The sequence below is a fragment of the Vombatus ursinus genome, unplaced genomic scaffold, assembly GCF_900497805.2.
Source record: "Vombatus ursinus unplaced genomic scaffold, bare-nosed wombat genome assembly UNPS02014812.1, whole genome shotgun sequence".
NCBI classification, from domain to species: Eukaryota; Metazoa; Chordata; class Mammalia; order Diprotodontia; family Vombatidae; genus Vombatus; species Vombatus ursinus.
The window spans coordinates 19,582,652-19,599,054 of record NW_020954590.1 but is presented as its reverse complement, the minus strand read 5'-3'; the positions used below and the strand labels follow the sequence as shown (position 1 = coordinate 19,599,054).

Sequence of the window (16,403 nt, the reverse complement as noted above, 5' to 3'; positions counted from 1 at the left end):
AATAACAATAATGAGAGAGGGTGAGGGTACAAAGAAGTAAAGAACCAATTAATCAAGAAACCACAGTTGTCCCTGATATTTTAGAACCAGAGGGCAAAATAGAAATTGAAAGAATCCACCGATCTCCTCCTGAAAGAGATCCCCAGAGGAAAACTCCTAGAAATATTGTAGCCATATTCCAGAGTTCCTATGTCAAGGAGAAAATATTACAAGCAGCCAGAAAGAAACAATTCAAGTATTGTGGAAACACAATCAGGATAACACAAGATTTAGCAACTTCTACATTAAGGGACCACAGGGCATGGAATATAATATTCCAGAGGGCAAAGGAAATAGGATTACAACCAAGAATCACCTACCCAGCAAAACTGAGTATAATCAATCCCGATTGCCTCACTTAAAAAAAAAAAAACAACAAAAAACTGAGTATAATCCTTCAGGGGAAAAAATGGTCATTCAGTGAAATAGGGGACTTTCAAGCATTCTTGATGAAAAGACCAGAGCTGAATGGAAAATTTGACTTTCAAATATAAGACTCAAGTGGCACATGAAGAGGTAAACAGGAAAGAGAAATCATAAGAGACTTATTAAGGTTGAACTGTTGACACTCCTGCATGGAAAGATGATATTTGTAACTCATGAGAATTTTGTCAGTATTAGGGCAGTTGGAGGGAAAAAATTATATGTATGTGTATATATATACATATATATACAGATAGATAAATAGATAGAGGGCACAGGGTGAGTTGAAGATGAAGGGGTCATATCTGGAGAATAAAATTAAGGGGTAAGAGAGGATTATACTAGGAGAAGGAGAAAGGGAGAGGTAGAATGGGATAAATTATCTCACAAAAAAACAGAAAAGAAAAGGCTCTTGCAGTGGAGGGGAAGTGGGGGAAGGTGAGAGGGAATGAGTGAATCTTATTCTCATAGAATTTGACTTAAGGAGGGAATAACATACACACTCAATTGGGTATGGAAATCTGTCTTACCCTATAGGAAAATAGGGGGGAAAGGTGATAAGAGAGTAGGGGGATGATAGAGAGGAGGGCAGATTGGGAAAGGGGGTAATCAGAAGCAAATACTTCAGAGGAGGGACAGGGTCAAAAGAAAGAGCAGAATAAATGGGGGGGCAGGATAGAATTAAGGGAAATAGAGTTAGTTTTTCACAGCATGTCTGCTATGGAAGTGTTTTGCATAACTGCACATATATAACCTGTATTGAGTTGTTTGCCTTATCAATGAGGGTGGGTGGGGAGGGAGGAAGGGAGAAAATTTGGAACCCAAAGTTTTAAAAACACATGTTTAAAAAAAATGTTTTCATATGCAACTGGGAAATAAGAAATACAGGAAATGGGGTACAGAAATCTATCCTGCCCTACAGGAAAATAGAAGGGGAAGGGGATAAGAAAAGGGGAGTAGAGACAGAAGGAAAGGCAGACTAGGGGAAGGGGTATTCACATGCCATCTTGGGATGGGGGAGGGGTGAGATGGGGTGAAAATTTGGAATTCAAAATCTTGTGGAAGTAAATGTTGAAAACTAAAAATAAATAAATTTATTAATTAAAAAAAAAGAAAGAAACCACGGTTGTTCCTTAAGGAAGGTGACTGATATTGAACTTTTCTTATTAATTTTCAAGAAAATAACCAAGAAATAATCAAAGGTTGAGTTCATAGCACAGCCTTACTTGATAGGCTTTCTACCAACTAGGACGAAGGACAGACAACACACACTCAGCACTGTTACAATTACTTGGAGGCCAGATTATTGGGGTTTTTTTGGCCATTTTATTATTCTAAAGGAAATGGAATATTAATTATGAAGAGGTCCTTCCCATTTGTCCATTTATTATATGTTCATTGAGCAAATGTTTATTTATTTATTTTATTTTTCTTTTTTGTTGAGGTGATCAGGGTTAAGTGACTTGCCCAAGGTCACACAGCTAGTAAGTGTTAAGTGTCTGAGGCTGGATTTGAACTCAGGTTCTCCTGAGTCCAAAGCCAGAGCTCTATTTACTGTGCCACCTAGCTGCCCCTGAGCAAACGTTTATTAAGCATCTTGTCCATTTAGTCTACTACACTGAATTTGTGCTGTTTTTATTTACTTTCTTTGTTTTGGATCTGTTCTAGTTTGTGAAGTTATTTTCTGGAATTCTAAATTGACTTGTATACTGTCATTTAACTTTGTGAAATATGAGGAACAATTAGGCTTTAGGCATGTTATATAAATATCTTTTAAAATGTTTTTAAATTTTATTTTAGCTTGAATGAAGATATGCCTACTTGCCTGCCATCATTTTCTTTATCTCAGAACCCTGGGCAACAGTCTGTAAAAGAAGAGAATTTAAAAAACAGGAAAGTATATATTTCTTGTTCATTTTGACCCATAGCCCCACAATAGGAATACTTTATTTTTTGAAACTCTTGAGAGAATATCTTTTGCAAAAGTTCTCTTTAGTGATAATGGGATCGTCAATAGTAATTCTTAGGTAATGTTCATGTTAACATTGTTACGGTAATCTTAAAGGGAAGTAATGTTTTAAATCAGACTGTCAACCTCTGATATCACATTGGTAGTATAGTTTAAATAAATTTATAGCTCTTGAGAAGTTATCTGGCATGAGTTAGAACTTTTATAAAATAGAAAGATAAGAGTTTTTTCTTATGTTCATTTAAAATCAGTTAGTTATAATTATAATGGAATTCATTTGTTTAAAAATATAGCATTTTGGAACAGTTAGGTGGCACAGTGGATAGAGCACTGGGCCTGGAGTCAGGAGGACCTGATTTCAAATCCAGCCACAGATACACACTAGCTGTGTGACTCTGGGCAAGTCACTTAACCTCAAGTGCCTCACCCAAAAAAAAATATATATAGATATAGATATAGATATAGCATTTTTCAGTCATGTCCGACTGTGACCCCATTTGGGGTTTTCTTGTCAAAGATACTGCAGTACTTTACCATTTTCTTCTCCAGCTCATTTCACTATGAGGAAATTGAGGCAAGCAGGATTAAGTGACTTGCTCAAGGGTCACACAACTAGGAAGTGTCTCAGGCCAGATTTGAACTAAGGAAGAGGAGTCTTCCTGACTCCAGGCCTGGAACTTTATCCACTGTGCCACCTAGCAATCCAATAGTAATATAGCATAGAAATAAAATAAACAAGGACATAATAAAACTGGGAAATTGTTTCTAGAGAAACTAGTCTGATTTTTTTCTACTGTGTGAATGTGAAGATTTCACATAAACTCTTTGGGTCTCAGCTTCTTCATCAGTAAAATAGAAGATTTATACCCAGATAATTTGTAAGTTCCCTTCTGGTTCTAAATCTTGTATTGTACTATAATTTTATAATATGAATTAACACAGCTAATAGGTGACTTTAAGGGTATTCAAAATGCTTTATATTCATTATCTTATTCGATCCTCACAAAGTAATGCAGGCTATATTATTCTTAATTTACAGATGAGGAAACTGAGGTTCAAAAAGATTGAGTAACTCCTATCGTGAAAACGATAACAAAAAATTATATAATTATATAAAACTAAAAATTTCAGAGGCAGGATTTATACCTGTTATCTCTCCAATCTGAAGCCCAGAACTGTTTCTGCCAAACTACAGCAGCTCCGTTTTTCCGTGTAGTACCCTTACTGAAGGGGTAGATTTCCTTATTTAAGGAGTAAGAAAGAAAGACAGACAAACCAAGACTCAGACTAGCTGAGTTCATTATTAATTAAATTCTACCCAGTTAAATGATAGATAATGAGGATAACTTCACTGTTGGAGGCCTGATATCTTTGTCTCTAGGATTCATCTTACAGCCAATGATGATCAAGATTTAATTTAATTCAACACACATTTTTAAGAGCCTGTAGCATGTGTGAGGTGTAGGGTATATAAAACAAAAATTAAAAAAAAAAGCAACAAAACACAATACGATAGTCTATTTTCTAGTATATTTTCTTGGGAGGAGCTTGCAGTCTGATAAATGTTTGATGGCAGAGGCCAGTTGCAGTTCTCACTCACTTGTATCACTTTTTTTTTTTTTAACCAGAATTCAGAGCTATCATTTCAGTACAACATTACAAAACATTTAAATGAGTTTCATTTTAAGCAGACTGTTCAATTCTAAAGGATTTAATTCAATAGTGTACAGCACTGCTTTTATATAAAAGTAAATTATTATATGTCATTATTTAGGTCAGTGAAGAGTAACCAAACAGACAGCATGTTATCACCTCAGGAGAAAACAAAACGTGAGCAGAATGATTATTTTCTACCTCCCCTACATTTCCAATAATGGTTCTGATGTAGTTTTACTTCCTTTATTTGAGGCAGTCTTGTGTAGTGGAAACACTGTAACTGTCAATAGTCAGGAGATCTGATTTGAGAGTTGGCTGTCCCACTTCCTAGTCACCTAAACTTTCTGAGCTTCATTTTTCTTGTCTCTACAGTGAAAGGATTGGACTGAATAATCTCAGGAAAGTTAGAACAATGTAAAGGTCAAAGAAGTGTACAAGACTATCAACACTTTTGTAGATCAGTAAGCTTTAACAAATAAAAAATGGGAAAGCCAATTTTAAAATTACTTTGAATTTCCACTCAAAATCTGTCCTGTTTCCCAGTAGGCTAAACTCAAGCCCAATCTCAAATGGCTGAAAATATTTAAAGAAGTTGTAAGGTCCAAGTATTAATATTTTAATGGCAAAATGTGACTATAAAGAGACTAATTGTGTTTATTCATTGTTAATGAACAAACCAGAACTGTGTTGATCTAAATATTGACCCTACCCCTAAAATAAAATCACTTTAGTAAGTAAAAAATACAGATATGTATACTGAAAAATAATTATACAGAATGATAATATGAAATATATTTACTGTACAATTTTTTTAAAAACATTTTTCAGTTAATGGTACTTTATTTTTATCATCACCTACTTTACCATAACTTTTACTGTCCTTCTGATCTGTCCATTATAGCTATACCATTATTAGATGTTGAGATTATGATTATATGCTACTCTCAGGGAGCTAGATTTGGTGGGGAGAGGGAGGGTAGTGTGGCCTTTATTGGCCTCTATATGGTTGGTATATCTAAATAAGTGTTGACTCCTTTAAAGTAGTTACTCTGAGAGCCTATAAATTATTCTAATGATGCTACCATTATTCAACACATTTTTGGAGTGCCTTTTTGAATTGCCTTCAGAGACACTCTTAGAAAATCCATCTCATTGCTTTGTACTCACAACTTGACTTTTGACCAAAATACGATTTTATTCACCTGATTCAGAAATCAAACCTACTCTCAAACGATGAAGATTTACCATCACTCAAAGTAGTCAGGTAACGGCCACTCATGGATGTGGAAACAATTCTAACAGAGGGGGAATATTCAAGGTGAATAGTTACTTAGATGTTCTGGTTTGGTTGTTAAGACAGTCACATTACTTCATAGTCACACTGTGTATATTAAATATTAGTTTCCACTTAGTGTTTTTTATAATTTCTAGAGAAATTAAAGTATCTTCCAGCAACTTGCAATTACTTTCTGTAGCTTTTCTCTGAAAGTTCTAATATTTCTACCATCATTCTGAGTTATCTCAGAGCTGAAGCAACTGCCTCCAATGGGTCAGAAAGATCATTCCTGTAGAAATCTAGCCTGAGAAGACTTTTGGTAAAATGTTTCGAAAATGATCGAATGCATAGAAAAAGACATTGAGACTAGTCATACAATAAAAATGAGGAGCAAATAATGGAGAGCCTGTTCGCACCGCTGATTTCCTTGTGATCAAGAAAAAAGTGTGAAAGTTCCCCAGTATGTTGGGCAGACTCCCTCTGAGAGTTTCTGAGAGGATGTAGACAAGGATGGGCAGACATGAAGGGGTTTGATCTGCATCCTTGAAGGAACCAAGCACATTAACAAAATCTCGTATGTATTTCAGTCTGAGATGAAAAGTGATCCTGTTACATGTAGAGAGGTTGATGTTCTCCTCTAATCTAGCTACTAGGGAGGCGGAGACTGGTGCATCACTTGAGTTTAGGAATTCCGAGCTATAGTGGGCTAAGCTGAGAGGGTATCTGCATTAAGTCCAGCCACCAGTATGGTGAGCTCCTATGATTATTAAGGTGAGGCAAATAGCCCAGGTCAAAAACAGAGCGGATAAAAAGCTGCCATGTTGATGAGCAGTGGGATTCAGACTCAGTGGCCAGCTACCACACTTGTAGCCTGGGAGAGAGATAGGAAGAGCTAGTTTCAAAAAAAAGAAATGTAGTTTCTGGATTTTTTAAAACCATGGTTTTCAGGGAGCACAGAATTTTTAAATTAATTTTTCCTTGACTTGTTTTCCACATCAATTGTTTTTATATCATATAGCTTCCATTTTCTTCTACTTTTTCTGTCTTTTGATTTTGTTCTAATATTTCTTGCTATCTCATGGCTTTATTAACTTCTGTTTTGTTATTCTAGTTTTCAGGAAGTCCATGTCTTGGGAAAGGTTAACTGTTTTCTGTCCTAAGCTATTTATTGTCCTTCCAGTTCTTTCCTCAAAGCTTTTATTTCACTCTTTTAGCTTTGGTTTAATTTCTTCTAGGTATTCTTGTAGGACTTGTAGAAAATCATTTTTTCCTTTGAGTTTCTGCTTAACAATTTTTAATGTAGTTTTTCTTTGCTTTTGGAGGAATATCTAGTTTTGCAGACTTTTTTTAGTCAGTGTTTTCTTTGATATACTCATTTCCTCAGCCGGGGTGGCTAAATGAGGGCTTTATGTTAGGGTCAGGTTATACCTGCTGCTGCATTTTTAGGTGAATTGGTTGGTCCAGCTTGGTCATGTCCTGGGTTCCTGAGCTTACCTCTACCTCCAGGGTTAGGTATCCCTGGATCTTTGCGATTTAGAGTACTGGATCTTCAGGCTCCTCTCTGGCATCTCAGGACTAAGCATGAAGACTTAAGAGCCCTGGACCTGACCTGTCTTCATCTGAGCACTGCATAGTCACACTGGTTGGCATCAATTAGCACATGCTGGCTGTTGCTGCCACCAGCACTTCCAGCATCCTCACACTGGGGCTTTCTCAGGGGAATTCTCAGTTATTGCTGCCTCAGGACACAGAGCCTGGCATGGCCGTGGCCCTCTCTAGTTCCATACTAGCCATCCTATACTAGCCCTGGCTTTGCTCTTAGGCTTTTACCTGACTTCATGCAATTCTGGGATGAAAGAAGTCGCTGTATTCTCTTATTGGATCTCTTGATCATTATTCAGTCTGCTGTGAATTTCAGGGTTTTGCTGGAGTTCCTGTCTGATCACTCCCCAGTATCATTTGCTAGTTCATCAACCATATCACACGCCCCAATTGTAGGTATTCCCAAAGCTCTACCCTCTTCTGTTCTCTCTTTACCCTCATTAATCTTAGCAGCTCCCATAAATTTAATTTTCATCTTTAAGTATCTCACTCTCAAATCAATATATCTCACTCTAGTCTTTTTCCTGAACTTAAGGTATGCGTCTCCTACTGATTGTAGGATATTTCAAAATGGAGATCTTGTCGGCATCTCAAAGTATCCAAAACTGAACTCATTCTCTCACCTGTCCCCCCCCCCCCACAAGTTTTCTATTTCTGTCCAGGGCACCATCATCCTTCCAGGCACTCAGGTTCACACCCAACATCTCCAGTTGACACATTAGTCATTTCTTCACAATATCTTACAGACTTGTGTTTCACATCACCACCTTAGTTTAGGCTATCATCACCTCTCTCCTGAAATATTATAGTAGTCTTTTAATTGGTCTTCCTATCTCAAGTCTTTCCTCACTCCATCTGTCCTCTTTTATAGCATATATAAGCATCAAAGTGAAGATCTGACCTCAGTCCCCTACTCAGAAAATTCAATGGTCCCTACCACCTCTAGGATTAGATAGGATCAATCAATTAACCGGCAGTTATTTAGTACCTGGCACTACTGTGTGCCTGTTACTGTGTTAAGCACTGGGGATTCAAAGACAAATGTGTCCTTAAATACATACCTAGCTTTTGAAGTCCATCCCAACCTAGGTGAATCAATCTCCCTTTCCGGCATTGCAATTCATAATTCCCCTTGCAGCACTCTCTGGTTGAGCCACAGTGGCTTTCTTGATAATCATCATCTGATATATTTGTTTTCCTTCTTCACACTAGCTATCCCTTATGCCTGGAATGTACTCCCTCCTCATCTTCAGGGCAGTGAATGGAGTGCTGGGCCTGGAGTCAGGAAGATCTGAGTGCAAATCCTGGGAAGGAATAACATAACCTTTGAAAGCTCCCTGAAATTTCTGTATTCATTTTGGCTTGTTGGTTTTCAATAGCTCTGTGCTATTCTTTTATAGATAAAGCCAAGGGTGTTAGGAGACTCAATGCATGAATGAATGGTCAAGTATTTTGCAAAGCTTAAAGCATTATATAAATGCCAGTTGTTATTGTTTTTACTAGCCTGTGGTCATCAGGTCAATCAGGTCATCAGTGTGGTAATAACCTCATTCTCGAGCCTTCTACTACATTCCTGCGAAGCTCAAGTAGTGTTAATAAAGCAATACAGGGTTTTGCAGGTAAATGTTTAACAACTGGGCTGGAAAGAAATTTCAAGTTTAATCTTCATTATTAGCAATTTCTTAAGTCTAGACAGCCAGCAAAACAATATATTAAGCCCTGATATATACTTTCCAGTTTTTGAAGTGTAAGTGATCCCGCTGCAAATTTAATAATCAGCCCTCCCAAGCCAGTTAAATCTGGTTTCAGTACACGCCTGAATAAAGCCCTGAGTCACTGGATAAATGAGTGATGAACCACGTTTCTGGTGACTATTTCCTGAAGCAAAAATTCAGGCATGTGGTCTGACAAAATATATTCTTTTAGCAAACTCTTAATAAAAGAAAATTTTCTTTTCATGAAATCAGGACTGACTATATATGACTGCCTATAAGCGTATTTGTGTCTCTTGTTTATATAAAAATTCTTTAAGAAGTGGCAAACAAAATTTATAAGTATACAGTTTCTGATGGACAATAAAATATTCATGGAAAAGAAATAGAACTGGTTAATATTCTGAGGGAAGAATCTTCTGTTTGCTTGATAATCTGGCCAGAGAACCTACTTGCTGATCTACCTAAGCCAAGAATTACTTTTCTTATGATCCTGGCCGAGTCACTGTGTTTTGGTGGGAGATAGGTAGGCCAGATCACATTTAGGGAAAAAATTTGAGAAGTATGACATATATGCCTTCATCAAAATCGGTGAAAAAAGTTCTGAATGGCCTAGGAGAAAGGACAGATGCCTGGGACACTCCATTAGGGCCCACTCTCTAAATTGACATAAACCTATTACTTTTTTGGTCTTATCATTCATCTAGTTCCAAATCAATCTAACGATATCACAGCTCTCCATTTTGTCCACAAATATAGCATGAGAAAATTTGTTAAATGTTTTGATGAAATTTATGTGTATTGTTTCTAAAGCCCTCCTCTCATCTCCCCATTTAGTTACCCTCTCAAAAAAGGAAGTGAAATTGATCTGGTATGGCCCCACCTTGATAAAGCTTTTCTGACTTTTAGTGATCATCACTTCCATTTCTAAATTATTGTAAGTCATTCACTTAACAATATATTCTAGAATTTTGTCAAGAATTAAAGTGAAATCCATAGTTTCTGGACCATATCCTCTTCCGTTTTTGAAAATTGAGGTTACATTTAAATTCAGTTCCACAAGCATTTATGAGTGCCTACTCTGTATAAGTGTTGTACTGTGAGGTACTCAGCACACTAAGATAAAATACCCCCAAAAGGCTTCTATTCTCCTGAAGGGAACATTTGCGCTTCTCCATCTGTGGCATCTCTTCCACTCTCCAAACTTTTTCAAAGATCACCAAGCGTGGTTCATCAAAAAAGATGAGAAGAAGCAATTGGGTGTAAGTGACTTCCCCAGGGTCACACAGCTAGTGTCAAGTGTCTTGTCTGAAACTCTCTTACCATCTCTTCATGTCTTCACCTTCATATCTTTGTTAATAGTCAAAGACCATTCTTCAGGTGCTGGATTTGGAGTTAAGAGTTGTTGTTGTTTGGTCACTTTTTAGTTGTGTCTGACTCTTTGTGACCATATTTGGGGTTTTCTTGTCAAAGATACTGGAGTGGTTTGCTGTTTCCTTCTCCAGCTCATTTTACAGATGAGACAACTGAGGCAAACAGGGTTAAATGGCTTGCACAGGGTCACACAACTAATAAGTGTATGAAGCTAGATTTGTTTGAACTTATGAAGATGAATCTTCCTGATACCAGGCTCAGCACCCTATCCACTATGTCACCTAGCTTACAGGTGTTATCTCATTCTAAATATGAGGAAAATGAAACTCACAGAATATAAATGACTTGTCCATAGTTGTATAGCTATTGAGTGTCAAGAGTATTTGTACTGAGATTTAGTTTAAGATTTAAATCTCAGTACAAATCTGCTGACACTAGTTGTACCTTTCTTGCTGTGTTGTTTTCAGGCTCAAATGAGATAATATATGTAGACTTTTATTAGTAGTATTGACAGAGAAAAGAGAAGTAAGACAAATTTGGTTATGTCAGCCTCCTCATCATCATTTATCATCATCATCCTGTTTATTCAAGCTGCCCTGTCCCTTCTTTGACCCACCTCCTAGTCCTGTATAGCTAACAAAATCCTATTTTCTTTAGTATTACTTGACAGCTTCAGCCGGTTTTCAGCTTTCAATCTCCATATTCTCATAAGACTGGGATGCTGTTCTGTATTCATCCTCATTTACTTGCCCTTTCTTCCATCTTCAATAAATTTCTTCAAAAAATTATGAGCAAGACTATGAGTTCTTTATTTATGCATGTTAGTGTCTTTAACTTTGCCACCCTGCCTCTCTTCCTTTTTCTTCCCCATTGGGATAATTTCTGCAATGTCCTTAAACATGAGAGGCAGCCTTGGTAGAGTGCTTGGAAAGCTGACCTCAGAATCAGCAAGACCTGGATGCCAGTCCTGCCTCTGATATGTACTCACCTGTGTGACCCTGGACAAGGCACTTTACAAAGCAATGCTTTAGACAGCTCTCTAAGGCTATGAATTGTACAGCAGTTGCTTACCTGTACTGGTAGAGGGAGTTTGCTTATCTGAGTGTTCCCTGTACAAATGATAATTGCAGTCCTAATAACTATCCTGTCTTCAAGTATCATTCCTATCCCTTTGGGGCTAACTTCCTTAGTAGAAATTTAGATCATTGGTTTGTCCTTTTACTTTAAATTCTCTGTTAATCTGTTTTCCTAAAATCTAGGATATATGTGAGATTACATCCAGCTTTTCAGCTCGTTTCTATTATGAATTTTTTTTAAAAGGTAAACTCCTATCCTGCCTTCCTTTCATTTTTACTTCAATTACTAGTTTCTCCATGTATCCGATGATGATAATCATGATGATGGCTAACATTAATATAGTTCCTTGAGTTTGCAAAACTCTTTACGAATATTATTTCATTTTACCCTCACAACAGTTATGAGAGATAGATGCTTTTATTATCTCCATTTTGTAGCTGAGAAAACTGAGGCAGACAGAGGTTAAGTGACTTGACCAGGGTCACATAGCTAGCAAGTATCTGAGGCTGGATTTGAACTCATGTCTTCCTGACTCCAGATCCAGTGTTCTATCTACTGTGTCACCAGATACAAAATAATAGTTTTTCTCATTACCAAATTAAACTAAAAAAAATTCATATTGGTTAAGGAAAATTAAAGGAAAATATTCTTGACACTTTAGAGCTATTGAAGCTTTTGCCGATGGTAGTGTAGAAAAATATCATATTTTTGTACATATTCTACAGACGCACGGTTAATATAATCTCAATTATTAGGCTCTTTAACATGTACCACTTTACTTCTTCCTTTAGCCAGCTAAGTTGACCATAAAGGGTCAAGAGAATGAGTGAAAAAAATAAACTTTCAGTGAGTTACTGATTGTCTTAAATGTAACTGTTCCTTTTAGTTTTGTATTATTGAAATTCTACCATTTATTAATACTAATCACACTCCTCCCCTTGCCTTCCATTCTCCCTGTCACCTTTAATAAGGGCATATAACAAAATCTCCATGATGAATTAATAATTTCTTTCAAAATGTCTTACCATTTTGCTTATATTGATCTTATTGGCTAAGTGATAAGTAGTAGCATTTCTGTTTCAGAGTGTTCTGTGAAGACATAATTGAAGTTCAATTGTGAAGCAAGTATTTTACTTATTAATTAGATTTGTCAAATAAATATATGTATATATATATAATATATATATATACACACACACATATATATGTACAAACACACACATACACACATATATACATGCCTGATTGAAGTCTCGAGTTTTTGTGTGTTCTTTTTAAGGTTTTAGTTTTAGAAGTCCTCTCACTGGAGCACCACCAGAATATTTACAGAGACTTTCTGAACTGGCCATATTAGAATACGATACTATTCGTCAGGAAACAAGCAAAAAATTTAAAAAAGTCAAGAAACGAGAGCTGCCACACTACTGACAAATACTGTTTGGGGTGATATTGTTTTCTTCACTGGTATCTGATGTAGGTGTGTGTTGTTGGTTGTTGGTTTTTGTTTTGTTTTGTTTTGTTTTTGCAGTCATGCATAATATAATGTTCAATGATTTACCTAAAAATGGAAGTGTAAATAACCAATAAATATTGTATGTGTTTATATACTGAGCAGTATGTGGAATGTTTTGTGAACACTACAAGGAGACATTTAAATTTATGTCTTATGGAAAGATATACATGGTAGAAAATTTCTATATCTTATGACATAAACAGTCACTGTCTTTTGTGTGTTCTCATTAATGCCTATAAATGAACTATTAATATGGATGTATTTGTAAGCATTATATTTAGTGCATGGTTTTATAAGGGAAATTATCCTTTGACTACATGTAACACTCCTCCAACTCAGATGGGCATTAGCAGATTGGATCCCCAGAGGCAGAGTTGCTTCTACTCCAGGCTTCTAGGGGTAACCCCATGTGTGGCTATCCTTTTAACACTATCTCATGAACCCCAATGTGTGTACTTCTTTCTGATAATTAGTTAGCAGAGTCAGTTCTTTAGGAAAAGAATTTACTCAAATGTCATAGCAAAAACAATACTTATCATGGATAGAGCACCGACCCTGGATTCAGGAGGACCTGAATTCAAATCCAGCCTCAGATACATAACACAAGCTGTATGACCCTGGGCAAGTCACTTAACCCCATTGCCTAGCCAAAAAAAAAAAAAAAGCTCTTAGAAAAACAGTACTTATCACCCTAGAAATTGCAGCAACTTTGGTAGTTGTTATCTCAAGACATAGGTCAAGACGACTGTCGAGGGTCCAGATACATTGGCAGGCTTTGGCCTTTTTAAGCTCAGTTTTGCCCAGGTCTCAGTTTGTCTGAGGCAATGCCCATTCAGTAGTTAAAGGCTAAGTAAGAATTGAGACAGAAGATGGCCTAGTTTGCCTTCCCAAAATAATCAGTCTGGGAAGGGAAGACTCTCAGAATTTCTGGTCAAAACAAAAAACAATTGTTATTTGCACTCAGCCTGAGCCATCAAAACCCAAACCATGAGCACTTGAAGCTTGGGCTGGGACCTGTTGTTAGCCAATCAGTGAAAGCCTGAGTGATCTGGGTTCAAAGGTGTAGGCAAGTAGCTCTATGACTTTAACATAGTCTGGTTTTCCAGAACTATATTCCAGGAAATCATAAATGAAACTACACAAGACAAAAGAGTTAGTTGTCCTGGCTTTTTGAAAAAAAAATGATAGAATAAATAGGGAAGAAAAAAATCTAGCCCCCAAATCCCAAGATACCTTGTGAAGTATAAGGATCAAAAATTTAACTTTGGTATTCATGCCTCATCAAAAGCTGTAGTAGCTCTGCCCCTCTGAGTTGAGTGTGGAGCAAAACACTCCCCACGCTTCCATCCCAGCCATTTCCCACCACCTCACATTCAATTCCACCATCTTCCCCCCACCCCATTAGACTGTAAACTCCTTGAGGGTAGGGACTATCTTTTTCTAACTTGTATCTTTAGCACTTAGCACTGTGCCTGGCACATAGCAGGTACCTTAAAAATGTTTATTGAACAGAATAGTTACAAAGCATTTCCCCCAAAACCAAGGGCACATTCTCCCACAAGTACACATTGAGTACATAGGGTGAAAAGTGGGCATGAACTTTACAGTACCCTGATTGGGAGGCACACTTCTAGGGAACACTCATGGCTAAGGCAAGTCACAACTCCACAACTGAAGGAATGAGGGTTCTCATGAAGCTCTCTCTCTGTGGGCAAAGCATCATTGATCAATAAGAGGCTCTGGTAGGCTGGCTACTTGCAGGACATGACATCTCTGTTGGGTAAGCCATTCAGGAATGAACCCAGGTGCATTCCTCATAGGGTGAGAAATTGAAAATTGATTTTAATTCTATTTTTAATATGGTCTCCCATTCCATATGAGTGCGACTTCAACCTCCACCTTCATTCCCCTACTTTCAGGACAAACTCTCCTAAAGTGTGAGTTCTTGTCTTGTAATTAATCTCCATTCTCGACTCGGTTCTGTTGTGAATTGAATCTCCACCCGTGTGTTGAGTACCTTTGTAACCTCACCCACCACCCACTTAACTCAAATTCAGTTTGATTCACAATCAAGTTGTTTCAATCTAAGCAAGGTGCAGATTACACCTATGTCTGCAGACTAATCCTATCTCCTGAGAATTACTACCATCACCCAGCAGGAAGTATGGGGGAGGAGCTGAAGCGATTCTTAACCTACCTCTTCATTAAAATGTCTACCAGTTGGGATTGTCTTACCTTTGTCAGGGGAGCTCAGGCCAATCAGAAAGAGGACACACCTAGATTTAAAAGACCCTGTCAGCCCTCACTGAGGTGGCTGTCCACCCATTTTTGCTGCCAGCCATACCCATCACTGTTAATAAGCTGATTTTGCTTGGGAATCTGTGCCTTTATTAAATTTACTCAAGCAGGGTGTGGTGTTTTGGCCGGTTGGGTCCGCCTACTACTGGGCTGGGTCAGAGTGCTGAGCTGTTTCCTTACCAGGCTTCATCATTGGTCAGTTGGTCTCGTTACTTGGCTGTTGGGCACAACTGCTGTCAGACTGCCAGGCTCTTCTCAGTTTGGTCTCTGCTGGAGAAGTGCTGGATCCTCTGAAATTCCTGGGCTCATTCTTTGATGGAGAGCTATAGTCTTTCACCATTTTCAGCCCCTGGTTCAGCTGGTCAGTACTGCAGTCTCTTCAGGAGGAGTGTTACTTTGCTCTTGTTTAGTTGCGCTATGCCATGAGATTGGCAGAAGCCTCTTCTCTTTGACTCCCTGAGAATGTTAACTCTGAGGTTTATTACCTCTGTGGATGAGGTGGGAGTGATCTAACCTCTCCTGTATCACAGTCATTTTAGGTTCAAAGCAAGTTCTTTTAGTAAAGATACTCTATTCTCCTTCATGTTGATCAGATCCAGTAGTATCAATTACACTTAGACTATTCTTGGGGTCTTATGCAGATGAGCAGCTATGGACAGAGGTAGGAACTCCACTGGCCTCTTAATATGCAATTGAACTATTCAAGCCTCAAAGCCTTCCTAAAGTGGAGAATGTTTATTTTGCATTTCAGTACCTCTGACTTTTCACCCTTTACTTTGTATTTGTACTTATTAAATATTAGAACTGTGAATGACAGCTAATTCCTTATCCACCTCCTCCTATGGTGTTTGGAACTGGAAGGGACCTTAAAAAGCATCTAGTCCAGATTCCTCATTTTATAGATGAGGAAGCTGAAGCCTAGAGAGATGGGATGAGCTGTCCAGTCTTACAGCATGTCATATTCAACCTCAGGTCTTCAGACTCCAAATCTAACACTCATTTATTTTTTTTTTGTATGCAACAATAATATCATTGACGGACAAAGCAATTAGAAAGAAAAGTACCACCCAAAAAACTGGGAGAATAAATTTTATCTTAGATGGGAGCCAAAATGGCAGAGTGGTAGGAACCAGTATGGCTGAGCTCTCCTCCACAAACCCCTGCAAATGGATCTAAAAAGTGCACCTGACAAACCCTATGGGGATATCCAGGAAGTTCAAAAGCTACAAGCAGCAGCAGTGTGGCTCAGATTCAAGGCACAGAGTGAGATTGCATTTCTAGCATCTAATCCAGCCAGTAGAGGAATAATCAAGGCAGATGAAATCCCAGATGAAAAAGGAGCCTAAATTCTGCCACTCTGAACCAACAGAGCTTTTCAGCTGGTTGATAGGGACTCTTGCTCAGACCCAAATCCAAGTCAGGAACATACAGAGCTGGGGGATGGGGAGAAAGGAGGAGAAGGAG

General features: G+C 37.8%; 1 protein-coding gene across 1 annotated transcript in view; it reads left to right on the top strand.

Moving 5' to 3' along the window:
* Positions 1–12,671, top strand: part of LOC114054135 (putative uncharacterized protein C8orf89) — a 57,080-nt gene extending 44,409 nt beyond the window's left edge. Inside the window, exons 5-7 of the mRNA XM_027877278.1 lie at positions 2,263–2,355; positions 4,206–4,261; positions 12,408–12,671. Coding sequence (XP_027733079.1) covers positions 2,263–2,355; positions 4,206–4,261; positions 12,408–12,556 — 298 coding nt within the window. The 3' untranslated portion in view covers positions 12,557–12,671. The remainder of the gene's footprint in view (positions 1–2,262; positions 2,356–4,205; positions 4,262–12,407) is intronic.
* Positions 12,672–16,403: the final 3,732 nt, after the last annotated feature.